This window comes from Peromyscus maniculatus, chromosome 20 (assembly GCF_049852395.1).
Source record: "Peromyscus maniculatus bairdii isolate BWxNUB_F1_BW_parent chromosome 20, HU_Pman_BW_mat_3.1, whole genome shotgun sequence".
Classification (NCBI taxonomy): domain Eukaryota; kingdom Metazoa; phylum Chordata; class Mammalia; order Rodentia; family Cricetidae; genus Peromyscus; species Peromyscus maniculatus.
In genome coordinates, this window is record NC_134871.1 from 49,328,670 (window position 1) to 49,355,734 (window position 27,065).

At 56.8% G+C, this 27,065-nt stretch overlaps 1 protein-coding gene and 1 long non-coding RNA gene across 4 annotated transcripts; one reads left to right on the forward strand and one right to left on the reverse strand.

Moving 5' to 3' along the window:
* Positions 1–615: 615 nt before the first annotated feature.
* On the reverse strand, positions 616–19,132 carry Pdgfb (platelet derived growth factor subunit B). 2 transcript variants are annotated; one of them, XM_006979165.4, is made up of 7 exons: positions 18,970–19,132; positions 10,050–10,146; positions 7,836–7,925; positions 6,324–6,529; positions 4,872–5,016; positions 3,051–3,199; positions 616–2,727 (listed from the first exon to the last, which is right to left on the reverse strand). In XM_006979165.4, the coding sequence occupies exons 1-6, from the start codon at positions 19,030–19,032 to the stop codon at positions 3,075–3,077; spliced, it is 726 nt and encodes a 241-aa protein (XP_006979227.1). In that variant the 5' UTR covers positions 19,033–19,132; the 3' UTR covers positions 616–2,727; positions 3,051–3,074. The 2 variants fall into 2 exon arrangements, with proteins under 2 accessions (XP_006979227.1, XP_076412468.1); XM_076556353.1 differs by lacking the exon at positions 18,970–19,132 and adding an exon at positions 18,738–18,884.
* On the forward strand, positions 17,257–25,620 carry LOC143269787 (uncharacterized). Of its 2 annotated transcripts, none has more exons than XR_013046505.1 (2): positions 17,257–17,453; positions 21,757–25,620. It is a non-coding gene; the product is annotated as an uncharacterized LOC143269787 (long non-coding RNA). The 2 variants fall into 2 exon arrangements; XR_013046506.1 differs by having other exon boundaries at positions 22,536–25,620.
* Positions 25,621–27,065: the final 1,445 nt, after the last annotated feature.

Genomic DNA, 27,065 nt, shown 5'->3' on the forward strand with positions numbered 1-27,065 from the left:
TGATTTGAAGGTCCACCAGGCCCCCAAGGTCCACAGATTCAGTGTGGCTACCTGGCAGGATCCAGGCAGCTCTTCTGGAAAGTTCCTACTATCATCCATAAAGTAGCCCAGTTGTTGGCAGCTGTCAAGATGTCCCATGCCCTGGACCCTGCAGCTGTCTCAATTTCTATGTCCTGGTGAGTCTCCTCCCACTTTGTCTCCCCGTCCCCCATACCAGCACTGGCTCTGGTGTCTGGGAAACTGGATATTGGGGGTCCAGGGGAAGGGAGGCTCTCCATCAGAATGTCAAGCCAGATGGGAGATTCCAGACATTTCCCTCAGCTCCACTCACCACCACAGGCTAGACCCCTCTGCTCTAGCACAGGTTGGGACTCAGGATAGACTCAAGTCATGTGGCTCTGGGAGCACTGGCAGGGACAGACACTTGTGGTAGGACCTGAGGGGTGACTGAACGAATCGAGTCAGACAAAGGATGGGAACCTCCACCTCAGCCAAGATGGTCTCTAGCTGCCCTTGCACAGATCAAGGGACATGGAGCCCAGCACTTCAGGGCAGCATGGCTTTAGGTTCCGGTCATCCCTTCAGTGAGGCCGACTCCCCTCTCCTGGGCTCCTTGTCAACTCTACACTGTAAGGAGGACCCACAATACTTGTTTATAAGCTGGTGTCCACGGCTCTATGGGCAGAGAAGACGGTAAGGCTGGAGTGTTGCTCGGCGGGAGTCTGTTTGCCTAGCATATGCCGGGTCCCTCTCCAGCACCCAAAGAACAGGATGAAGAAAAGGCACAGGACCCCAGGGCTGGCCCTTGGCGGCCACCAATCCTTTCCAGATTGGTGTGACTGGCCTGAAGTCACACAGCAGATTCAGAGCTGAGCCCAGCCCAATGCTTGGTCCTTTTTCTATGAACTCCACAGCACCCCCCACTCAGGGCCTCCTCCAGTCCCCTACACATGCCGCTTACAATGGTGGGGTTCTGCATCCCCCTGGAGACCCCAGTTCAACAGAAATGAGTCTTTCCAGAAGAGCAGGTCCAGAGGGCCAAGGTGTCGTCGGGTCCTGCTCTGGGGCCAGGCCCAACCCGCCCTCTCCGAGACAGAGGCTTGTCCCTGGAGCCAGGCCCAAATATGCACGAACACGTGAGAGTGTGTGTCTGTGTGTGCACATGAGGATGCCCGATGGTGCCTAGCCTCCCCGAGTGAGAGGAACACGTAGCAAGCTGTTGGCGCATCCTGCCAACACGGAAAGGTTAATTGTCACACCCGATGCCAACAGACAGACTTCCGGAAGATTCACTTGGTTTTGTTTTGTGGTTTTTTTTTTTTTCCTTTTTTACAACTTTAAATACGGAATATAAATAAACTTTACATTTAAAAAATAAAAAGAAAGCCCCCAAAAATATAATCACCAACTTTACAAACTGAAGGAAGTGGACCTGGGAGGGGGAGGGAAGAGTGTGGGGAAGGGGGAAGGGGGGAAAGGTGGGTGCGTCAACCCCAGTCCTCCTGAGGGCTCTAGGGTTCTCCCTCTCTCTCCCACTTCCAGTCTACCCGCTAGCTTCCTGGAAGAAGCCACCAGGTAAAACCACCAGAGATCTGAGGGGTAATGTGTAGGCAGAGGAGAGGACAACAGGGGCTGCCTGGCCCTCCCTTGGGGATGACCTGGCGTCCCATCCGGGACAGCTGAAGCGGAGGCTGGGGAAGTGGAGGCAACAGGCCATGGAGTGCGCTGCTTCCCCAGCACCACGAGCTCCTTCCGAGCTTCAGGCTTGGTCAGGGCACACACAGCCAGTCCACACAGGGCCTGGGTACGAAGGAACACAAGGCTTCCTTTCCTCGGAGGCTTGACCTACATCTGCCAGAGAGTCCCAATAAATAGACAAATGGGCCGTATTTAGGGTGTGAACAGGATCCTCCACATGCAGTGCCCATGGGCGACACGCGCATCCCACACAGCCTTCCTCGGCAGTCTTGGCTAGTGCGGGATGTGACAGGCAGGGCTCCTGTCCTAAGGAAGAACGACAGGGTCCTTCAGAGCCTCCGTCAGGATCCAAGTACCCCACGGTGGAGCAGACTGAAGGGTACATGAGGAAGAAGACATGGAGTGGAGGTAGAGAAATGAACAGAAGTGAACGTAGGGGAGGTGGAGAGAGGCAGGGGGCGTGGCCCAGGTCACAAGCACACTGCACCTCCAATCCATCAGAGAAGGCGTGTGTGTGGCCACCTGCCCGGAGGAGTTCATATCTTCCACGATTTCATACTTAGGAAATGAAACGCCACTTCGGGCTGAGGGGACAGGGAGAGATGAGTGGCAGATCTGGGTGCCATGAGGGCTCCTCTCTTTCCCCCATGTGGTCTTGGCCACGGGACTACGAGGGACCCTAGCCTGCCTGAAAGTGTTCCCTGCTGGCTGGCCAGGGGTCCAGGAACCAGGCAGGACTTGCAGAGGTCCTCAGGCCAAACCCCCCCACCTGAGGCTCCTGCACACTTGACCCAGGTTCTTGGGGTCACGGGAAGAAGCAGCACAGAATGGAGTCCCTTGTTTGTTTCTGGAGCCACAGGGCAGGCTGAAGGGCTGCTGCTGGTGGAGGTGGCCGGGCATGCCGCCGCGGGCTGAGGAAGCACCATTGGCCGTCCGAATCAGGCATCGAGACAGACGGACGGGGGGGAACAACATTATCACTCCAAGGACCCCATGGGGGCGATACAGCAAATACCATATTAAATAACCCTGTGGGCAGAGCAGAGGGGCATGGGGTCAGAGATGGCTCAGGGGCTCCCTTGGCTCCTAGCCGCCCCCCCCCCCAAGACAAGGAACTGGAACTCTCTCTGGCGGTCATGTTTCCAGCAGGCCCCAGGGCTGGGATGGGGGGGTCCTGGGGAACTGGAATGGTAGGACAGACACCCTCTTGGAGAGGTTGAGGCGCAGTAGAGCAAGAGAAAAACTCAGGGGTGACTGGGTTGAAGGGAGCAAAAGCCCCTGCTAGCCCTCACCCCAATTCTGAGCCATAGCCAGAGGGTGTCTGAGCTTTGGCTTCCTTGCCAGGTTCTTACCTGCCCACACGCTTGCCGATGCCCCTAGGCCCCGAGGGTCTCCTTCAATGCCTCCTTGTCATGTGTGTGTTTAAATTTTCGAAGCTTCCCTTTGAGGGGCCGGCGGACGCGCACCGTCCGAACGGTCACCCGAGTTTGAGGCGTCTTGGCTGCTCCAGAAGAAAAAGCGTTTGTCAGCATGTGACGGTTATGGGGTATATTCTCTTTGCACCCCAACACCTGACTGGCCACCACCACTCACGCTGTACTGTGGCTGACCCTGACCCTGACCCTGCAGCTCTGTGCGGGAACTAGGCTCCTTGGGTAGCTTGATCTTTCTGCCGCCCAGCTGTGGTGCAAGACAACCAGTCCCCAAATGACGTCTCTAGCCAGATTTTCCATGTGGTGAGACAAGGTGGCCAAACTACCAAGGTGGGTTGTGTCCATCCTCTGAAGATGGGTACATGATGGGTACCTAGTGCCAGCAGCACCTCCTGTTGGGTCTGAGGGGTCTGGGGCCAGGCCGTCTGCAGGAAGTGGGAAAATAAGCCCCTCTGTCTCTGGGTAGTGACAAGGACTTGGGGGCAACATTGAAACATAACCTCCTGGGTCAGGCACTGCTTGGCCAGCCCTACTGCCATGGAATCCATTCCCCTTTCCCATAAGGGGGGCCATCCTCCTGCCTCACTCCCAGATAGAGAAACTGAGGCATAGGAAGGTTCAGTCGCATCCCCAGAGCACACCTAGCCCGTGAGCACTGGGGACTTGACTTTGACCTCATGAAGTCTGACCTCGACCCTCCCCCTCCTCCTGAACCAGCACTGACCTGTGCTGTACTAGAGATAAACCTGGAAGAGTTCCCTCAGTATTCTGAACACTCCAGTACTAACACGAATTCTTCTATAGTGTAGACGGTAACGCAGGTGAGGGAAAGCCAAAGAGAGCGGCCAGGGTGAGGGAAGAGCCAGGCAGGGAATTCTGGGACACCACTGGCCTAGGATGGGCTGTGTGACCTGGAGCAAGGCCCCAGCATCTTTGGACCTCAAAGTACCTCCACTACAGAAACAGGAGGAGCCTCTGAGACTTTTCAACTCGAATCTAACTGCCTGACGCTTGTGGCACCGAAGACATGAACTCGTCTGATGGATGCTTGAACGTCAGACCCACCTGTCCCGTCCCAGCTATACAGATGCCCAGCCTTTTACCTGTGTACCTCCGGTAGATGGCGTAAGTGAAGGGGACTGGTTGGTAATAAGGGCAAGGCTGCAGCCTCATTTAGGCTGGGAAGAATCTAGATTGTTCTCAGTGAGATCAAAAGTCTCAAATAAATGGAACCAGGGAGCTATCCATCTGATCTCCATTAATAATTTGTGTGTGTGTGTGTGTGTGTGTGTGTGTGTGTAGTATATGCTCTGTGTGGGTTCAAGTGTGTGTGTGTGTGTGTGTGTGTGTGTGTGTGTGTGTGTGTGTAGATGCGCGTGCGCATGTGTACTCGTGCACACAGGTACACACGTGAAGTTAGAGGCTGACGTCAAGTGTCCTTCTCAATGGCTCTTCACCTTACTTTTTTGAGACAGGGTCTCTGAACCTGGAGCTCACCAACAGCTTAGACTGGCACCTGATGCTCCTCTGGGATCCACCTATCTCCGCCTCCCCAGTGCTGGGATGGATGGCAGACGCAGCTACCACGCCCTCCCAGGGATTCAAACTCAGGTCCTCAGGCTTGCTCAGCATCCCTGCTCTCTCCCCAGCCTCCTGACTCCTATTTTAGAGACCCACCCCTTCCCCAGCCGTGACTGGGGAAGTCACACAGGCAGAGCAGCCCTTAGGAAGGTGGCTCACCTCGTTGCTCCCGGGATGTTCCAGGACTTCGAGTCACAGGCCGAGGGGTCACTACTGTCTCACACTTGCAGGCCAGGTGGTCCTCCAGGGTCACTGTGGCCTTCTTGAAGATCGGTTTCTTCCGCACAATCTCAATCTTTCTCACCTGAAGGACAGAACGAGCAGAACGCCCCTGCAGAAGCCACCCGGGCAGGAGCAGTCTCACAGGTCTGGCAATCTCCGGAGCTGAGCTCATTCCTCGAAAGCCAAAAGCCTGTCTGCAGAAGGAGGCTCTGGACCAAACAATAGCGAGGTCTTGCTCTGCTCCTCTCAGAGCTTTTCCATCAAAACAAGCCCTTCGACTCAGCTGACCTGGCCTCTAGCTTTGCTGTAGCAACACATCACACACACACACACACACACACACACACACACACACCCGCCCCGACTATGACCCCCCAGAGTGGGAGAAAGGCATTTCCGGGTAGAGCCTGAGTCCTGTGGGTCCTCATTCCTGGAGCACTGGCCAAGGCCAGGGGCTGCAGCAGAGGGGGGGGGGGGGGGAGATGGTTATCTGGAAGGAAGCAAGAGAGGCCTTATCTAGAAGCGAAGCTGGGACCGGGAAGGCAGCTGTCAGGTGTCTCTCCCTAAAGCTGGGGACAGGAGATACGGTGACAGTGGGTGGGGAAGCATAGCATGTCATTCATTTGTAATCTGGGTCACAGGGATAGACCAGGAGTGGAAGACAGGCAGAGACTGGGCACAGGCCACAGGCAGAGGGCAGGAAAAGAGCAAGGCCACATAGAGCCCTGGGGAGGGCTGGTGGCATGCTTTGTGCTGTGTGCCCAGGGGGACCTGAAAAGGGAAGGCTGACCCAGGGTACAGAGACCCGGTCTTGCAGAGTTAGAAGGCAGCTGCGCCTGCCTGTGCCCTGCCCTGTCCACACGGGAGCAGGCGCTTCAGACACAGCCTCTGGGTCCTTCCTACAGATTAGCATCTGTGCCCTACTCCCTCCAAAAAACAAGGTGGCCACAGGGCCGGGCCATTTGCCAGTGGGGGCCCTGGTTCCTATGGTGCTTGCCACCTGGAGGGCACTCTGTGGCATCTTCGTTAAAGACAACGCTTGCCAAAGGGACAGATGAAAGCCCTAAGTGTAGGGGTCCCTGAGTAGGATGGAGCATTGAGGGGGCCGGGGCAGTTGTCCTGAACATTCTTTTAAGTCTCAGATGTTTGCAGACAGGAACACTGTGGGACTGTATCCCTGCAAAGCAGGTGACATTGGTCCATTACTTAGCACTGCATACCCGGTCGCACCCTGTCTGACTTTCGGTGACTACGGTCTGAGACGCCTTAGAGAGTGCGTCCCAGGAACACCCAGCCAAAGCTACTCGACCCACAGCAGCGGGTCTGCCGCTGGGGCGGGGCTCGACCTAGGGGCGGGGCCTGACCCGGGGCGGGGCGGAGTCTGCGCACCTGCACCGGCCGCATCTGCACCTGCGAGGCCCGGCACTGCACGTTGCGGTTGTTGCAGCAGCCCGAGCAGCGCTGCACCTCCACGCAGGGCGGCCACACCAGGAAGTTGGCGTTGGTGCGATCGATGAGGTTCCGCGAGATCTGGAACACCTCTGTGCGCGTCTTGCACTCGGCGATTACCGCGGGCTCTGCGGCTGCCAGGGGACCTGGGTGGGAGGAGGCCTGTCAGGAGAGGGCTGTCTCCTTTGGAACCACACCCCCATCCAGATAGCCCTGAACTTGGGTAGGTGGCTGGACCACCCTGAGCCTCAGTTTACCCCATCTGAAAATGAGGGAAGACAGATCTACCCCCCAAGAAGCATGGTCAGGATCATGTGATCAGATCATCCCATGTGATCTCGTAAATGTTTAGTGCACACCTGTCCAGTCGTGCTGGATCCCAGTTGTTCAGATTCACACAGCTGTGTGATTGGCCCACCTAAGTCCTCCTCCACTGTTAGCCTGTTGGCTTGCACTGGCCTTTTATTGCTGTTTGTTGTTTTCAAGACAAAACTATCCAGGATAGCTCTGACTATCCTGGAGCTCACTCTGTAGACCAGGCTGGCCTCGAACTCACGGAGATCTGCCTGCCTCTGCTTCCAGAGTGCTGGGATTAAAGACATGCGCCACTACCACCTGCCTGCACTGGTCTACTCTTAAGTGGCTCTTTCTTTCAAAGCCTCATCTACCTCATCTGTGAAATGGGGTTAACAGCAGAGTTATGCCTCTCACCTGAGCTGAGAGGAAGGAGGTGGGTGAAGCCTACAGCAGGTGCTCAATCATCTACAGAGAAAGGTTCAGAGGCTTGGAGACCCGTAGGTTCCGCCAGCCACAGCTCCAGCGACTTGGAATCTGTAGGTGGCCACCTGTTTCACCCCAGAAGGCTTCTCTAAGGCCTACAGATCTACTGGCTTGGTCTCTGCCAAGGAACGACCAGCAGTCCCTAAGCTCAGCTTGGTGGCCCTGCATTAGGCCACAGTGCAGCCCTGGGCCACAGCAGACAGAGGACCCACCCGGAATACCTCGGGCTCAAGTGTGACAAATAAGCCCTCTGACCTGTCCTTCCATTCCAGTTTCTCCACCCTGGTTTCTAGGCCTCTGGAGCGGAGCTAACCACATCTATTCCAGAGTTGGTGTGGGGAAGCAATTGAGTGTAAAGGCAGAGGCAGAGGCAGGCAGATCTCTGTGAATTCAAGACCAGTCTGGTTTACCTAGTGAGTTCCAGGCTAGCCAGGGCTGTGTGGTAAAACCCTGTTTCAAAAACAAAAGACGCAAACCACTGTATTTTAAAAGCATAACACGGGGCAGAGGAAATGGTCACTCAACTTCAAAGACAGCTATAGGTCTCATTCAGTCCTAACAGTAGGGAAGGGATTTGGGAGGTGACTCCCAATCCAGGATGGCTGCGTGCCCTGGCTTTTCTTCCCCGCATCCCACCCTTCGAGGGGCCACTATATGGACCCGTGGTATTACCTAGGCTCCTTCTTCCTCTAGCTGAGCTTTCCGGCTCGCCTCCAGAGTGTGCTCGGGTCATGTTCAGGTCCAGCTCAGCCCCATTTTCATCTGCAAGAGAAAGCACCGTCAGGCATGCTGGCCCAGGCTGCTACCACAGGCCTGGGTTGAGGAGAGCGTCTCTACACTCTGAGACCCTGCCCTTAGTGCTCTCTAAACCTGAGATCCCTGGCCCTGAGGAGGCAACCGGGCAAAGTCTTGGGCAGACAAATGTCTCGGTGGGGCGGGTGGGGCCTGACAGCATCTTTGGGAGCCTCCAGCCTCACTCTGGGTTTTTAGCCCCATTTTTGGCCAGAACCCATGTCAACTGGAGTTAAAAATAACCCTTTGCTACTGTCCACGAACCCTCCTCAGCCTCCAGGGTGGAGCAGGGACCCAGAGCGCTGGAGGCCAGTTCCCAGTGCCCTCCAAAGCGTTCCCATAGGAAGTGCTGAATGGAGAAATTCCCAGAATCCCCTCGGGGCTAGCGGGCCCAGTCCAGCCTTCTGGAGCTTTGACAATGGCCCTACTGGTCTGCAGAGAAAGGGTGGAGGGGGAAGGGAGTGGGGTGGGGGCCTGCGCCAGCCACACTAGGTCGGCTCTCCCCTCAGCTTTCATCTTCCTGTCACTAGCCAAAGCTCCCTTCTCTAAGCTGGAGTCCTTTCCTCTCAGGGCCACCAGCTCTCCTTGGTGACATGTCCACCCACACACCTCGCTGTCCCAAGCCATTGGCCAGGGCTGCCTGGTATTAGTGGGAGCAGAGAGTGGTGAGGAGACTTTGAACTTGACCTTGAAGGTGGATAGCCCCTTTTGTCTCTCTCCCTAGTGAGGAACACCAAATGCACTGGGGGACGCTGGAGACCAGCCTCGGCCACCTCCCTATGGCACCCTGGGGCTCACACATCTCCCCCAGCCCACTGGTCCCATCAAAGGCAGAGGCTTCTGCCAGCTGCCACCCCATCCAGGATCCCAGGAATCCTGCAGCTCGCCAACTGACTGACTGACTGGCCTGCTTTGTCCAACCCAACAGCGTTGACCACGTCAGCCTGTCTGTCTGTCCCTTATTCTCTTCCTTTCTCTCTGCCATCTCTGGAATGTCCCTGGTGGGGAGGAGATGAGGAGAGATGTGCTTTGTGGAAAGGTTAAGTTGATTAGGAAAAAAATAGCCACATGGTTGCCTCGAAACAGGCCTGCTATTGAAAAACCTCACATCCAAGATCCCGACCCCCACCAGGGGTGTGGAGGGGCTGCCTGAGCTGGGCGGCAGAGCGCCTTGGAAAGAAACGGCAAGAAAGCTAAATTTGGAAGTTGCCCCATTGTGTGGCCAGGGTTGGCCAGCCGGGCACGGGTGGGAGCCACCGGGTGGGGGCCCTGGTGAACAATAGGGGGGCCCAACTGGGCCCCCCCCTCCCGCCTGCCTTGCCACCCCCCAGCCCAGGCGGTATTGAAAGGGCCCGGGAATGCTTTTGAGAAGGAGCCAGGGGCCCAACGGAGAGAGGAAACAAAGGCAGGAAATGCTGTTCCCCCGTAGATAGCGTCTGGGCAAGGATTACAAAGTGACAAAGAGACAGGACCCCAGAGGGACAAGGGCCCGCGGGTGCGTGGGGGTGGGGGTGGGGGGGCTGCTGAACAGGGCTCCAGGGACCAGGCCAGAGGTTAGAATAGAATGGAATTTGCTCTGAAGACTGCATTTATAAATACATTCCCAGCCCAACCCGCCGGCCCCGCCACGTGTGTGCCACCAAGCACGTGCCCATTTGCCCAGTACACTCTTGGGCATGGGCAGGGCTGCCAGCTGGTCCTGGCCAGGTGTCCCCAGGAGACCTTGATGACCAGGCGCTGGGCCAGAGGGGCAGGGAGATGGCTTCTATAGCCCTACCCTCTTCAGCTGGGTCCACACCTGGATAGGTACTCAGTACATGCCCTGAGAGCTTTCTCTCTGCCCGCCCCGCTCCGGGAACCCCACCCTCTGCACCCAGCCAGAGTCACACGTGGGCGCTGCTTCTCCCACACCCCATGTCTCAGGTACCAACCCGTCTGCCTACTCTGCCCTGCCCTGGGTAGGTGTGGTCAGGCCTGCACTGGGATGTGCCACGGATCTAATTTCCTCCTGTCAAGAGGGGTGTCCCCGCCTGCCCCTCCCCACTTTCCCAAGCACCAGTGGAGGCTGGGGTTCTGGAGGAGGATCCGATTTACCTACGGAGTCTCCATGCAGCAGACGCTGAAGGTCGTCGAAGGAGCGGATGGAGCGGTCACTCAGCATCTCATAGAGTTCCTCGGGAATGGGGTCCCCCTGTTGGGCAGACACCAGGAACTGAGTCAGCTGGGGTGAGGACTCACAAGGCTGGCCAACTACATGCTTTCTCTTGCACAAAGCTCCTACGAGGCACCGCTGTCCCCAACAGACAGACAGTAAGGCCGGAGTAGGTGGGATCCAAAGCTGAGCCAGGAACACGGAGGCCCAACGGCTTGAAGAGCTGAATCCAGGCTGAGATGCCCCACCCTAGCCCTCCACAGTATCCAGACTTGCCCCCAGCTCCAACGTGCACACTCACACGCGCGCGCGCGCGCGCGCGCGCGCGCACACACACACACACACACACACACACACACACACACACACACGCTATTTATGCAGGGCCCCCAAACCCAGTGTGAACACAGGCTTCACTCAGACAATGACAGTGAAGTATGTACTCCAGCCCCCGCAGCCCAAGGGGTGCTTAATGCTTGCTGAGTTGTGTGGTCTCAGAAGGCTGTGTGTCCCAGTGCTACCGACTTAGTCCCTGCCAAAGAGGAAATAAGGGAATCCTCAGGCCCAACCGGGAAACCTGAAAGCTTACCCATGCATGCCCCATGCCCAACCAAACTCTATTTTTAGAGCCCCTCTGGCCTCTCACCAAACACTTGAAACTTAGTTAGACCCTTAACAGGCCTCGCTACAAGCCAGCTTCCTCCAGGGAAACCGCAGGTCCCACAATCACATACACACAGCTGTAGAGAAAGGTCACTGCCACATCCCACATAGCCCCAGGAGTGCGAAGAGCTAAAGCTCCGAGAGAGAAGTGAGGGCAGAGGGGACCGGGAAGTGTCCTGGGGCAAAGGAAAGGTGCCAGATGCCAAGACACACACGTCTGAGGGCTGGGACCACGATGAGCGCACACACACGCGGGACACACACACATATGCAGGCTTGTGACAAGACCATGCAGCCTGAGGGAAGCCCTGAGAGGACAAAGCCACTCGGTGCCTCAGTTTCCCTGGACTAAGAAGTGCAGAAGCCCTGCCCTATGTTCACTGAACCACCCTGGGACTGGAGCTTTGAGTAACTAAGCACAAGTGTGTGTGTGTGTGTGTGTGTGTAAGGGTGGAGGGTTGCTGCTCTCTCACTGTCTAAGGTGGAAAAGAAGCTCTTGCCGCTGGCCAGCTAGCGTGGGGGCGGGAATCTCCTCCAAAGCTATGTGTCTCAGACACTCGCTGAGAGCCAGGTGCCCACCTGTAGTCCCAAGCTTCTTCGGAGGCTGAAGCAAGATCTCTTTTTTGTGTCCTTGCTGGTTTTTGTCAACCTGACACAAGCTAGAGCCAATTGTGAAGAAAGAACCTCAGTTGAGAAAATGTCCCCGTGGGGAGAGAGATGGTTCTGTAGTTAAGAGCACTGACGGATGTTCCAGAGGACCTGGGTTCAATACCCAGGCTGTTGGTGTCTGATCACACCAGGATTTAGAGAGACAGACAGACAGACAGACAGACAGAAGATGTCCCCATCGGACTAGCCTGTGGGCAAGCCCGGGATGTATTTTCTTGATTGATTGATGTAAGAGAGCCCAAATCACTGTGGGGTGGGTAGTGCCACCCCTGGGCTGGTGAACCTGTGGACTATAGGGAAGCAGCCTGTCAAACCAGTAAGTAGCACCCTCCACGGCTTCTGCTCCAGTTCCTGCTTCCAGGACGGTGCTGCGGAACTGCAGCTGACATGAATCTGTCCTCCCCAAGTTGCTTTTGGCCATGGTGTTTTATCATACAACCGAAAGTCTAAGTTTTGCTTTTTGTTTTTTGTTTTTGTTTTGTTTTGTTCTGGTTTGGTTTGGTTTTTTGAGACAGGGTTTCTCTGTGTAACAGCTCTGGGGTTTGATTTTTTGAGACATGGTAATATATTAATTACCCTGGCTGGCTCAACACATAGACTAACTCAACGATTCACCTGCCTCTACTAAATTCTGAGATTAAAGATGTGAGCTACTGGGGGGGGGGGCGGCGGTGCTCACCTTTAATCCCAGCACTCAGGAGGCAGAGCCAGGTGGATCTCTGTGAGTTTGAGGCCAGCCTGGTCCGCAGAGCAAGATCCAGGACAAGCACCAAAACTACACAGAGAAACCCTGTCTCAATCAATCAATCAATAAAACAAACAAATAAATATGTGAGCTACTATGCCTAGCAAGAAGATCTTTTGAGCCTAGGAGTTCCAGGCTAGCCTGAGCAACACAGAGAAACCCAATATCACACACACACACAAAAAAAAGCTTTGTGATCCTTGACACTTGTGGCCACTTGTGGTGATGTTTAAGAAAAACTCCGGGATTTGGTCACACCTACCTCTTGTCCCCCATGTCAACCTAGGAACTAGGAGACACCAGGCTGGGGGCTGAGGGGACATAACACCTTGAAATCTGGCTCCTGGGACCCATTCAGCATCTGGGTCACTTTGTTCAATCATGGAGTTTACAAATCCGCCATGTATCCTAGGGATGTTAGAGGTTTGAAGGAGAGGTTGGGGTGGGGGGGCAGGGACTTGGTGTCCTATAGTGTCTACACCTTCACAGTTGGGCAGAGACGTGCAGGACAGATGATTCAAAGCTGGTCTAGAGAAGGCCACTGGCCCCGAGTTTTGTCAGACTCAGAACTGGTTTTCAAAGATTCCTTGCCTCACGCTGCTACCCACTGCAGAGTGACCGCTAGCTGGCCACTGCCTCTCTCTGGTCTTGGCTCTTATCTATGAACTGGGGATGTCAGGACATTTGATTGCGTTCTAATTCTGCCTGGGGGTGACAGAAGGAACAGAGGCTAGCCCCAGCCAGGCTGTGTAAAGTGGCTTGCTTGCCCAAGGGAATGAGAGGTATTGGGAGTGGTGACTCAATTAGTCTGGGGGGGCAGGGGGTGGAATCTGGTACTTCTGCCAGGATCTCCTTGCCCACTCAAGGGATGGCTGGAGCTGCCAGGGAGGCAGAGCAAGCTGAGCCCTGAACAAGCCTAGTGGACACCTCAGGCCTCAGTCTACCAAGCAAAGGAGGCCATCATATGGAGACAAACTCACCCCTGAGGCTGAGCAGGGAAGACCCCAGATGGACACCGTGGAGGTGAGAAAAGCATTCAGCTGGTGCTCAATAAATACTGGCAAATTTGTGAAGGACTGTCCCTTTCTCTTGCGGGGGGGGGGGGGGGGGGGGGTCATCTCAGGTGTGATCCTTCATGCCACTGACTGAACAAAATGATGCACAAAGTACAATCCTGAGCCTAACATTATCGTTAGTCCCATCTTCCAGATGGGAAAACTGAGGCTTACTGAAATTAATCCACAGCCACAAGTCTAGGTAACCAGTCAGTGGCAGAGGTGGGTCCCTCCCAGGCCATAGCATGCCTACCCTCTCCGGACCCACCAGGAATAGTTCAAGCATGCTTCCCCTCTGTTCCGATGCCACTGGTCCCAGCATCATTTGAGATTCCTGCTGGGTCCTTGCTCCATCTCTTCTTACAGCAATGGCCTCAATTATAGCCCGGGGACACTGACACCATCTGAAGACATTTTTGGTGGTCATGGCTAGAGACAGGCTGCTGGCATCTGTGGGTGCCATAGAACAAATGCTATTCACCATCCCACAGTATGCAGGATGTCACACAGGGTATAGCCTCACTGGCCCCAAATACTCACAGTGCCAGGGGAGAGAAACCCACAATAGAGGAAAGCCGGGGCTCCCCAGGTAAAGGGAACCAGGGTGCTCAGAATACATCATCAGAAACTTTACCTTCAACTGGACATCATAGCACGGGCCTACAATCCTAACTATTGGAAGGCCGAAGACAGAAGTATTGCAAGTTCAAGCCCAGCCTGAGCTAAAGAATAAGTTCAATGCCAGCCTGGGCTCTGGAACAAATTCAAAGCCAGCCTGGGACACTTGGCAATACCCTGTCACAGAACATAAACAAAGGGAGGGCTTGAGTGTGGAGCTCAGTGACAGAATGATTACCTAGCACTGGTGAGGTCCTGGGTTCAGTCCCCGCACCACTGACAAACAAATGGTGTCCTCCTCCTCCCTTAAATGGGGTTGGCCACAGCGGGCCCTGGGGTCCCTGGTAAGTATAACTGTATAGAGCTGAGCAGCCCTAAATAAAGGGCATGTCATGAGCTGTTATTGCGGCCCTCACCAACTCTTTATATGGCTCCTTGAGGGCAGCCCGGCACACATGTCCTGGGCCAGACGCTCACAATACTTTCAAGGATGGTGACAGGTGGGTGGAGAGCTGCGGTCCCCCGGGGCCGAGTGTGGCTTTGCACTATCCCCCACGCTGGGCCACAGGAAACGGCACCTAGCTCCACATTGACACTACCAGGTGCCCCGTGGGCCGGTGGGTCTCTTCCGGGACTGGGGGTGTGAACAGTTAGTTAGCCTGAGGTCTACTCCAGGATGCAGTGCTCTGGGTAGATTCTCCGGAGCCCATGTCTGCAGTCAGAGTCCCTGTGTTTGGGAGTAACCCACCCCCAATAGGGAGCTGCTGAAGCCTGAATTTTCGGCCACAGGTTCTGGAAGCCTCTAGGTGGGCACCCTATACATAGGAAAGGAAACCTAACCGCTTGAAGAAGCTACCCCAGAAGCCGCTAGGTGGGCACCCCCATGCACAGGAAAGGAACCTGACAGCTTGAAGAAGCTGCCCCAGATCTCAGACCTGGGACTCCTGGTAGGACAAGGGTGTGGCATGGAAGCAGTTGGGGCCAAGCCAGCCTGGCAGCCAAGAGAAACAGCCTCCTCCCTGCCCCGCCCCCAACGCCAGCTGCAGGAGGCACGAGCTAGCGAGCTAGCGTGAGGCCAGGTGAGTTACCTGCTCCCAGCCAGGCTGGCAGATCAAAAGGGCTTGAACCCCACCCTCCACCTGGGCCCCAGCACAGCACACACACACACACACACACACACACACACACACACACACACACACAGGCGGGGATACACACTCCGCAGCCTGCTGCCACACTAATGAGGGAGACGGGCTCCCTGCCCAGCACCCAGGGCGTTGTCTGTGGCTGGCAAAGGCAGAAGCTGACAAGGCCTCCTAAGCCCGCCTGCTTGCCTGCTTGCGTCTCAGGCCGTATTTAGACGAGATGGCAAAGACGAGCTCTTTGAAGAAGCCCTTTCTGGGCACACCATAGAGGCCTTCCGGGGCCAGCTTTTCTACCCAGCAGCCCCCATCCTGGTTCCTGGGACTAACCTCTCGCTCACTCTCCACTTGTTCCTGCAACCCCAGCCCAGCCCAGCCCAGCCCAGCAGCCTCCTCTATCTCGGTTAGAGCAAGAGAAGACAATGTCAAAGCTGGAAGGAAAGGACCTGTCCCCAGGATGTGCCACCCTGGGGGCCCCCTTGCCATCACTGCCCCTCCACCTCAACTCAAGAGGCACCAACTCCCCTATTATTCGTAACACTGAATGAGTCCAATCTGCTCCACATGGTAGGTGGGAGAAACTGAGGCCCAGCCCTGCTCCTCCTTCTGTGTCTTTCCACCTCCTCCCTCCCCGCTGACAGTCCAGGTCCCAAGACAGAGAGGAGTGTATTCTAACATCTCACCATGGGGGAAGAGCAGCCTGACAAGCCAGATGCCCACAGTGCACTGTACCATGGGTAGCCAGGGTTCGTTGAGGCTGTGTTAATAAAGCACCCCTGGCCTGGGCCCACTCCGCCATTCATAGCTCTTTCCACACTTATTTGGTGATGGTCCAGACTTCAAGCACCCCACTAACACAGTGGGAATCAAGACAAAAATCTCTCCAGTGTAGTTTCCAGTTCATGGGAGAAAGCAGGTGACAGACAGCTAAATAAACCAAAACTTGAAAAGCTGTCATGGTCAGGCATGATAGTGCACACCTGTAACTCTAGAGGTGGACGTAGGGATATATCAAAGGTTCAAGGCCATTCCCACGTATATAGTGAGCTGGAGGGTAGCCTGGACTACGTGAGACCCTGTCTCAAATTTTTAAAAAGAAATTGGAATGAAAATATATCGCAGGAAAAAACATCAAAAGAGGGAGGGCATTATGAACCCAAAGTGAACACCTTGAACTAATTCTTCCACACATGTATTTCCTGGCTCTTGCACTACAGCCTCCAGAATCTGACCTTGACTTGCACACTTCCAGGCAGGGGGATTCCAGCAAGTGGGTTTCCCCACCCCCTGCGGCCATTAGCAAGCCAGGAGGAGACTGGGTCGTTGGTGGCTTATGGGACTCCTCCGCTCCGCTCCTTCCCGGCAGAAGGGTGCTGAGGCAGACAGATTGTCACATGACAGTCACCTTCTGGGAAGCCAGCTCAGCTGATGGAGATGGGGGCCTCCTCGGCAGCCTTTCCAGACTCTCCAGCCCTGTCTCAACACTACCAGCCTGCTTCCAACCCCTAGGCCTCCATCTAAACACAGCCGACTTCGGGGTCACCTCCAGAAGCCAGCCCTCCTGCACTGGTGATTAAGGAGCTTGCCTGGTCCGGTTCCCATGGGGACAGGTCCTCATGATTTCAGTCTAGCACTCCTCATGCTTATCAGGAAAGTCAACTGCAAAGCACAGCGCAACTGGGGTCCCAGAAGCACTCTATGGAGGGGCAAGGATGAGTTTCTGAGGGTTGCAGCCTCAACCCCAAATGCGAATACTCATGGGAGTGGTGGGGTGCTGCTGGAGGCAGCTGGGATGGTAAGAGGGCCTGGGAAACCTCACCCAAATGCTACATATCCAGCAGAACCCATCAGAACGCAGGGCTCCACACCCTTGCCGCATTAGCAAAGTAGGGAGGATATAGGGAACACACTCGTTAGGTAAGCAGCATCCTTCTGTCTTGGAGGTCAAATGCGCGCTTATTTGAAATGAAAAATGCCTGGCTATCCTTGCATTCCAGGGTCACTCCATCACCATCAGCCACATAGGGGTGGTTAAAAAACCATTATAGAGGGGTAAAGTTTGAGGGGTGCCAAGCTGCTCTAACCAGACCAAAAATGGGTGCTGCGGAGTCCAGATCAGGATCTGGGGTTCTCCCTTCCTCCTTAGACCCCCCCCCGGAAGGAAATGGGGTGGCTACAGAGGCGGTGAGGTGCCAGGGCCCACGGCAAGCCCACCTGTTGCGTGGGGGCGGGCACCTGGCACTGAGTGTACAGAGGGGCTGTGCGTGGCTGCGTGCGTGCGTGGGTGGGTGTGTGAGCGCACGTGTACTCGGGCCGCGCGCGCGCGTGTGTCCCGCGTGTGCACGGGCGTGGCGGCGGGCGCGCGACCTGGCCGCCTTAGTGCGTGCCCGTCGCTCTGCGCGCCCGCCCGCGGGAGCGCAGCATCGCCTCCGGCCAGGAGTGTGCATGCGTGGGGTGAGTGAGCGAGTCGGGGGCCGGGCGGGGTGGGCTGCAGAGAGCAGCCGCGGGGCGCCGCCGTTCTCAGGACGCCCTGGCACCGGGCCAGCCCCCAGGTCCCCGCGGCGCGGCAAGGCGAGGCGGCAGCTGGGGCCTCCCGGCGTCCCCCTCCCCAACAGCTGGCCGCGCCCCGGGGGGCTGCAGGCGAGGCGGGGAGGGGGCGTCGCGAGGGGCCTGCAGCGGCAGGGCCATGCCCAGCTTGCTCTCTTTCGGGCTCCGGCCGCGGGGGGCGGCCGCGGAAGGGCGGGGCCCCCAGGGCGGGCGGCCGGCGGCCCTCGAGGAGCCCCAAGAACAAAAGGAGACGGCGACGGCTCCTCCGTGGTCAAAACAACCTGCGCTGGCGGCGGCCCAAGGTCGGGCCGCGGCCTCGGAGCCCTCCGCCTTAACCCCTTCCCTGCTGCCGCCGCCGCCGCCGCCGCCTCTCCCCAACGCTTGGTTGCGGGCGACCGGGCTGGTCTCGCCCGCAGCCGATTAGGTGCGGGCTCTGGACCTCCGCGGGCGGAGGCGGGACGGGACCCGGACACGCCGCTCTCCCGGCCCTCGCCTCGCTCTAGCTCGCGCCTCCTCCTGCCCCGCCCCCTTCCCACCTGGATTCCCGGTAGACTTGCCAACTCACTGCTACGTGAGGCTGGGAGGGGTAGGGGCACCGATCCGACCTGATCGCTCCAGCAGACGTTTCCATACCCCACCTCCCTTGCAGCTAGGCTTCTGCAGGCGCGCGCCCCGCAGCCTGCATGCGGGGGAGAGAGGTGCTTCCTCGCGCAGGGCGCGGGCGCAGGTATGGCCGGGCCTCAGACACACACAGCCCCTGGGGCTGGATTCCTTCAGAACCTCCCCCTGCTTCCAAAGTCCTGTCTCTACTTCAAGCGTCTGAACCTACCGTGTGTCTGTCTGCCTGGCTCTCTAGTGTCTCTGTCTCTTTCTCTGGCCCCCCTGCACCAAGATACAAGGTGCTTTTGGACCGTCCAGCATGACCCCGAGGTGCCCACCCCAGCCCAGCGCAGAAGCTTGGGTGGGACCAGAACCCTCGCCAAAGGTCTCTGTGGATATCCTGAGTTCGAGGGCGCACACCACTAGGGCAGGCCGGGTCCTGGGCAGAACCAAAGCCCAGGCTGGTTCCAAGGTGGACTCAGGAGGTCGCGATGCCATAGGCACCTTAGATACCACCCCACCCCTTCTCCCCTGGCAGGGAAGGGGCTTAAGAGCTCTGGCGCCTGAAGCAGAGGGCAGGGCAACACACACCTTCTAGGACGCTAAAATGTTGGTCCACTGGAAAGAGAAACCCACGGCTGTCTCCTCATGGAGCCCAGAACCCCAGACCTGGCCTCCCAGCCCTTGGGGCCACCCAGTGCCCGGCGCCTAGCTCACGCGCTGCAGGGCTCCAAAGTTCACTGCAGGGGGAGGAGGGGGCGGCCAGGCGTGGGGGCTGGGGAGGCGAGGGAAGGATCTATCCCCGGCCGCCGTCGCAACTCACCTCGGCGCTGACCAGACGCAGGTAGCAGCAGAGAGGCAGGAAGAGCGCCCAGCAGCGATTCATGCCGACTCCGGGCCCGGCCCCGCGGGGCCCCGGACGCGTAGACGGAGCGCGCCGCCCCCGCGGCCAGGGTGGGGGGCTGGGGAGGAGGGTGGGCTCCGCTCGGGTCCGCCGCGATCAGGCGCTCAGGCCGCTGCAGCCGCCGCCGCGGCTCACCCGCATGGCCCCCGGGCGCCGCCGCCCCCGGCCCCGGCTCCGTCGCTGGGGGGCTGGGGAGGACCTGGACACGGGACCAGGGTCCGAGGCCGCTACCTGGGCGGATCCCGAGCCCACGCGAGCATCCACGGCCGGGGGGCTGCGTCGCGAACCAGCCAAGGCGTCTAGCCGTGTGGGGGCGCGCAGGGGACTCCAACCTCCGAGAGGAAAAGAAACACGGCAGTCGATGGTTCGTCTTCACTCGCCCGCTAAAGGCGTGTTCCTCTGCCCGCTGGCTTAGCTTTTTTGCAACATTTTTTGGAAAGGCTCCCCAGATTAGAAAGCGCAGGGCTGAGCACCTCCAAGCCCAAGTCTCCCCCAAAAAACTTTTTTCCAAAGTTGGCTTTGCAGCGGCGGCCCAAGCACCCGGGCAGGGAGAGGTGCAAACTCCCGCCCGGGCCGGGTGGCGGGGCGGGAGCGTGTGCGCCCTGGCGCGGGGCCCGAGCGGCGGGCACGGCTGCTCCGAGCGCGCGGCGCGCCCACTGCGCTCTGGGCCGGCCCGGGCCGACAGGTGGACGCGGCGCGGGTCAGTCGGTCGATCCGCCCACCGGCTCGCTGCTCTGGGCGTCCTCTGCGGGTTGCGAGCTGCGGCTGCTCCGGCTTACTCGTTGCAACGAGGCTGGTGGGGGGGGGGGGGCTTTTTTTTTTTTCTCCCCTCCTTTCCCTTTTGCGCGTGTGTGTATGTGTGTGTGCGCAAAATATCTCTCTGGAGAAAGAAAGATGGGCGCTGCCGGCCGGAGGGGAGCCCTCAGGGAGGCAGCGGGGGAGGCAGGCAGGCTGCTCCCGGCTGCAGGAGAAGTTGCCACCCTTCAGCTGTTCCGGCCTTTATAAAGGAGAAGGGAGAGTGCAAGAGGTGGGTGGAGACAGCCTTTCCTCCCCTGGCCCCGAGTCAGCGCCGGGAGGGGGGCAGGAGCCAGGGGAGGGCCCGAGGCGAGGACTGCAGCTTAAGGGGTCTCAGAGAGCCAGGCAGCCCCTCCGGTTGTAAATCCAGCCCCTTGGCAAGAACTGGAGGCGATCCACGGCCCCACCCCTTAGCACAGTGACCTGTGTTTAGGGGCATGTCTTCAGGGCCAGGACCAAGACCAGGAGCAGCGTAGCCCCTGAACCCCAGAACCAGACATCTGCAGCCTGGCATAGGCATGGTGATGAAGGACTGGGTCTCTGCAGCCTGGCAGCTTAGATTCAGTTCCTGTCTAATTGAGTCGCTGGGTCACCTTGGGCAAGTCATTTTCCTTATGCGCTTCGCTGTACGTTCCTTAAGTGGGGGACGGAGTATCGGGTGGATTAAATCTGGTCAGAATGATCAGAAAGCACCCAGCCACACACCCGGCCCCAAGGTTAAAAGCTCTTAAGCCCACAGTGGGAACCCTTCAGCTACAAGCTGGGTCTGCCTCTCCTTGCTTGTTGCCTGGCACACAGCAGGTGCTGCCATGCCAGCATGGGCTGAATTTGAATTTGTTGAACTGCAAAGTCACACAAACCTCCACAGCCCTGCAGCATCCTCACAAGACTGCCACCGCCCGCCACGCCACCGTCACCAGGGTGTTTACTACCTCCCAATGTCCCCCCAGTTCCAGGCCCAGAGGCCACCCACCCCCACAGCACTCTCCCAGTTAACACCTTCCACCCCCAGCTCAGGGAGCTGCCAGTGTCCCTGCCTTGAGTAGTCACTCTGTCACAGAGACACAGTCACACTCATGCTTGCTGGCCCAGCACCCACCACAAGCCCAGCAGCTTCACAGCATTGCCTCCCGCCTTTAGGGCACCTTGGCCTCCTTAGCTTCTGCTGCCTGTCATCTGCCCTTGGTCCCCATGTCAGCCTGCAACCCCACGTACGCTGAGTGGTGGTGCTGGGCGAGGGAGAACCTGCCAGGCCTCTTTACGCAGGGCTCCAGGCACCCGCTTTTCCAAATGACCAGCCAGCAGGAGTGGCCCAGTGGCTGGGGCAGGTGACCTTTGGGCAGGTTATTTAACCTTTCCAGTGGTGCCTTGATTTCTTCCTCTTAACCTGGAGTTACGGTAGGAGGAAAAGAGGACTTTCAAAGGAGCATGGGAAAATCATGGCGGGTGGGGTGGGAGTATATGCCATCTTTGTGACTGATGATGGTTTCATAGGTTGGGTTGGGGCTCTTGGGAGATAGGTCAGTTGGTAAAGTGATTGATGATGTGAGGGCCTGAGTCCACTCCCCAGAACTCATTGAGACAGCCAGGCAGAGAGGCACACGCTTGTAATCCCAGTGTCGGGGAAGTAGAGACCAGAGCTTGCTGGCTAGCCAGTCTAAACTAGTCAGTGAGCTTCAGGCTCATGAGAGACTTTGTGTCAAAGGAGGTGGACTACCCGAGCGAGGTTGTTCGGTCTCCACATTACCTGCGCGCGCACACACACACACACACACACACACACACACACACACACACACGTTAACGTTGGTGTTAACTGATAAGCGCAGTTGGTTGTACCTCAGGGCAGTGAAAGGGGACTTGCCCTCCTCACAGAGTGGTGGGGAGCTCACAAAAGATGCTCCTCCACAGGACTACCATCCAGGACAGACAGACGTGTTGGGAGACCAGAAGAGCAGCTTGACTGTGGGGAGATAATCCAACCCACTAGATCCCATGTCGAGAGGAAATTTAAAAATTCGCGAGACGGAGGAGTGGGCTGGCCCTGGCCGTCTTCTTTTCTATGAACACAGTGACAGAGCCACCATTGAGTGGACCCTAAGCACCCTCTTAGTGCTTCTGTAAGACGCGTTAGTCCACTCTCACCAGCACGGAAACTGGAGCACAGGGGGACTCAGCAACTTGGACCCCAGGTCACGTGGTGCCTGCAAGGGGTGGAGCCACGGCTTGGGCTCCAGGGTCCAGCTACAGAGTTCACACGTTTAACCCACCATGCTGTACTGTTTACTGAAGGTGATGGAATGATGGTAAACAGTGACACTATAACTTTTTATTTATGTGTATAGGTGTTTTGTCTCCATGTATGTCTGTGCATCACATGCATGCAGTAACCACAGAGGCCAGGAGAGGGCGTCAGGTCCACTGGGATTGAAGTTACAGATGGTTGTGAGCCACCATGGAGGTGCTGGGACTTGAACCCCAGTCCTCTGGAAGAGCAGCAACGTCTTTTAACCAGTGACCTGTCTCTCTAGCCACCCACCCCCCGACACACAAGGACACTTTTTGCACAGTGCTTTGCCCAGGAGCAGGAGAGGCAGCAGGGACTGCAGGTGCTGAGGTGCATGCTGGGAAAACCCCCTTCACCTCCTTGCAGAGCGGCGAGGTACAGTGCCACTTCTCTCTCCCACCAGGATCAGCACAGCAGCCACCTCTTCCGGGAAGCCTGTCAGGCTTGGTACTTGTCTCGGGTTCTCTGCATGCACCCCCACAGGGTTGTCTGGACATTGCTCTCTTGTGTCAGGACTCAACTGAGTTGAGAGCGAACAGAGAGGCTTCAGCTTCCGGCATGCAATAGTTGCTTGGTGAGTATCTGCTGGTACCGTACATAAACGAGCAGACATCTTGCCTGTTTCTTCCTTTCAACCCTGGCCGGAGACATCTTGTGCAGAGACGTCAAACCCTTCCTAATAGGTGGCATGGTACAGAACTCCGGCACGGGGCATCTGAAGTCTATCTTGCCCTCACTCCCTGCATTGTTACAGAGGTGGGTCTCGAGGTCTCAGACCTGGGAAGGCCAGGCTTGAGTTCTGCGTCAGGGTCAGGAAGGAATCAGGTTCTCCTGTCAGGTCAGGCTAGAAATGGGATGTGACCAGGGAATTGGAGGGGGGTGGGGGCATGCTCGCCCCCACAGCTCTCCACCCCACACTCTGACCCGTATGAACTGAGTGGGAAGAGAAGTTGTGTTAGACCTCTGGGTGCTGGGGGGGTAGCTTTGCCCCAAAGGAGACTTGGCAGACTTTTAGAGTAGTCTCGGCCCTCCTCCGTTGAAACCATCTGCCTTAGTTTGGTTTCTGTTGCTGTGATGAAACACCATGACCTACAGCAATATGGGAAGGAAAGGGTTTATTCGGCTTACACATCCTGATCACAGTCCATCACTGAGGGAAGTTGGGGTGGGAACTCAAGGCAGGAACGTGGAGGCAGGAGCTGATGCAGAGGCCGTGGAGGGGTGCTGCTTACTGGCTGGCTTCCCTGTGGCTTGCTCAGCTTGCTGTCTTAGAGAAGAACCCAGGCCCACCTGCTCTAGCGTGGCACAGCCCACAGTGGACTGGGCCCTCCCACATTAATCATTAATCAAGAATATGCCCCACAGACCCATCGGATGGAGACATTTTCTCAGCTGAGGTTCCCTCTTCTCAGATGACCCTCGCTTGTGTCAGGTTGACAAAAACAAAAAACAAACAAACAAACAAACAAAAAACACAGGACACCATCTACACATGGATGGGGTCACCTAGGGCCTGGCTGGAGCTAGGAGATGCCAAGAAAGGAGGTGGTTCTTCCCCAGGGTCTCCACCTTCACCAATCCCTGGCAATCCTGCCTTCCCCATGCCACAGATGACCTTGCACTCAAGCCCTGACCCATGTGATGCCCATGCCCATGCGCTACCCCACTGGTAATGTAGTCATCCCTGCCTCCCTGTGGAAGAGACCTGTGGTAAACAGATGGGCCTCCTGACTGTTCTGTGTCACCTTAGAGCTGCCAGAGGGGAGAGGATGCCGTCACACACACTCATTTTACAGACAAGAGAGGCCAAAAAAAGTCAAGCCCCCCAGTGGAAGACTGCCTGGGTCTAAAGTCCACTCACTAGCTGTGGGACCCTGGGAAAATTGTGTAACCTTAACTCATCTGTGGCTGTGGGTTCCCACAGGAAAGTAATAAACCCCTCACTGGTTAAAAGGACTTCACGCATGCGAGTGCTTGAAGGGGCAGTGTGAACGTTGTACAGATGTTGGCCTTTATAACACTAAGGTGCATGTGTGCACACGCCCACCTCCAAACCCAGGACCCAGGGTGAGGAAAAAACAGCCCACGACTGGAAGGATCTTAAGCCTTCAGAACTGGGAATGGCTTGTCCTCTGTAGGGCCCTAGCCCTCCTACCGGAGAGACACTCCCTTCTTCCGTGAGGCTCTGGCCTCTGTGCTGTGAGTCTTCAGGAGAGCCCGGAAAACCAGACAGATGGATCATAGGTCTACGCTACCCACAGGAGCCTACCCCGTTGCCTTGGGCTTGTCAGGTACACAGGGTGAGGGAAGCCAGTGTTTGTTTACGCCACCAGGCAGAGCCGAAACATTTTTAGATCCTCCAGGCTCCAGACAAGGAAGAGGATGTGGATGTTTGGACCAGCAAGTCGGATCTGCCTACCTGGAAATGGCTGGAAGGAGCTCAGTCCTCCAGTGTCACAGAGCTGGCCCAGATGGCTGGGAGGAGACCCACCCACTGCCCTCTTACTGGAGTGAACAAAGGTCCCTTTTCCCTGGAGGAGACCCCCCCACCCCACCCCACCCCACCCCCGCTCTTGAGCTGCACCCTTGCCAGGGTTGGGGCACCAGCAAAATCCAGGCTCAGGTCAGCCTAGAGGCACTTCCTGGGCCTCTGTCATGGCCGCCTCAGCTGTCGAGCTAAGTGTCTTACTGGAGACCACAGTGGGGGTAGGACAGTTGTACCCCTGGAAATCAAGGACAAGGAGATGGCTGTAGCCATCCTGAGCCCTGCTCCATAGTGCTTCCCATGTTGTGTGTCTCAGGGTGGCCAGCTTTGGTATGTTGTGGGGTCCAGAAAAACATAGGTGTTCCACAGAGGGGGCTGGAAGTGAAAGGCTGAGGATTCAGTGTACCCCAGGACCCGCCTCACCCAGGGCAGGGAGCGACTTGCTGGAGAAATGCACCCGGGGAGAGAAAGCTGTATTCTGGGGATGAGTTAGCCAGCTCTCTCTAAATCCATGTCATTCAGCCATGTTCTGAACATTCTGGAAGGAATCGGGCGGGGGGTGGGGGGGTGGGGTGGCAGATAGCAGGCAGCCCCTCTTGGTGGGAAACCAGCTTGCTCGAGAGAACTATTTGTAAGTGTGACGGGCCTGCGAAAAGAACAGGAAGCCTGCTGCGACATAAAAGTCACCAATTTCCCATCAAAGGCGCACACTCTGTGGCCCGGAATTCTCAGAGCTGCAGTCACTCATTTAGGCGACACAGCCTGCCTCCGAGAGCAGGGTGTTCTCACAGGTGAGGACACCGAGGCCCCTGGCAGCCCTGCAAGGTGCAGCCTATGCCATGACCCCTGCCGGTTCTTCTGCCAGAGGGCAAAGAGGAAAACACATCCCTACCGCTGCCTGTCTACCTGGGCACTACCCCCGCCCCTGCCCACCCACTTTTATGGGTGGTCTCTGTACCTTCCCCCTGTGTGTGCAGTGAATAAACAAAGCCTTTTAAAAAAATTGTGTTTATTATTTCAAAGTGTGTGTGTGTGTGTGTGTGTGTGTGTGTGTGTGTGTGTGTGTGTGAATGTTCGGGCCCTTGAAGGTTGGAGGCATCAGATCCCCCGGAGCTGCTGGGAACCGAACTCAGGTCCTCTGCAAGAGCAATAGGCACTCTTACCTGCTGAGCCATCTCTCCAGCCCCTAAAGTTTTTTTTTCTTTTGAGACAGGGCCTTCTTACTCTGTAGCCCAGGCTGGCCTTGAACTCATCCTACCTGCCTTTGCGGTGCTGTTATGAAAGATAGTCACCGCCGTGCCTGCCTGGAGTCTTTTTTAAGGAGTGAAATTGATTTCATTTTTAGGTAGGTGGGTTGGTTGGTTGGGGACAGGGGTCTCACGTTGCCCAGGCTGTGGAGCCAAGAGACCTTGGGACTCTCCGTTCTTCCGCTTTTACCTCCCAGTGCTGGGATTCAATGCACAGACCTATGCATGGCATTTTTATTGGGGGGGGGTAGTGTATTAGGGGATGTGTAGTTTTGCAGTCTGGGATATGTAGCCAGTCTGGCCTGGAACTAACCTTGTAGCTCAGAGTGTCTTCAAACTTGAAATCCATCTGCCTCTGCCTCCCAAGTGTTGAGATTACAGGTGTGAATCTCCACACCTGGGGGAAAATATGCTAATTTTATATGGTTTATAAGGTTTTATATATACATCAACCTTTTCAACTGCCCGGCTATGTGGGGAAAGAATATTATCCTTGTTGACCAGACAGGAAAATGGAATCCCAACTTAGAGGAGCAATGCCAGAGGCCTCAGTGTCCTCATCTGTAGAATGGGGATGCAGACACTGCCAGTGCCAGGAATGTGGTACCATACCATGGGGCTTCCTCTAGATTTGGGCTTGACACTGTCAGCTCACCCCTCAGAGCTTTCTGCTTTGTGCTTAGGGGCTAAGGGGTGGTTAACAGACCCAGGAATCCAGAAAGATCTAGATGATTGTATGACTTGCCTCAGGTAGCAGTTACCTAGCAGAGGTCAGCCCAGTGGGGTGACCAATGGTCTCAGTAACCTCCACTGTCAGGGGGGCGGTGCGGGAGAATGCACCCCAGCCACCCAGCACATCCCCGCCACCAAGTGACTTGTCAGTGGCCCCAGGAAGGAGCTGGAGTCCCAGGAAGATGGGCTTCCCCATCCCCTCCCCCTCTCCCTGTCCCTCCTTGTGCCTGGAGCTCTCTGGGACCGCCTTCATTCTATGGTGGTTACAAGTGGCACCCCTCAGGCCCCAGCCATGTGACCTGGGCTTGTCCTCTTCAGAAGCCAGCCCCATCAGGCCATGGTGCTGGGTTAACATCGAGACTGGAGCAAATGTGTGGCACCAGGGTATGCAGAAGGGAACTGTGGTCGCCATTCCTCACCAGGGATGGTAAGCTTCCCTGACAGGGTTTATAGCAGGCCTCAGGAAACG

Bases quoted from the DNA above. Each gene is read 5' to 3' on its own strand.
- Pdgfb (XM_006979165.4), bottom strand. From the start codon at position 19,032: ATGAATCGCTGCTGGGCGCTCTTCCTGCCTCTCTGCTGCTACCTGCGT. The intron at 7,926-10,049 runs GTAAATCGGATC...TTTCTCTTGCAG, and splicing joins GCTGCATGGAGACTCCGTAG to ATGAAAATGGGGCTGAGCTG. The intron at 6,530-7,835 runs GTAATACCACGG...CCTCCCACCCAG, and splicing joins TAGAGGAAGAAGGAGCCTAG to GTCCCCTGGCAGCCGCAGAG.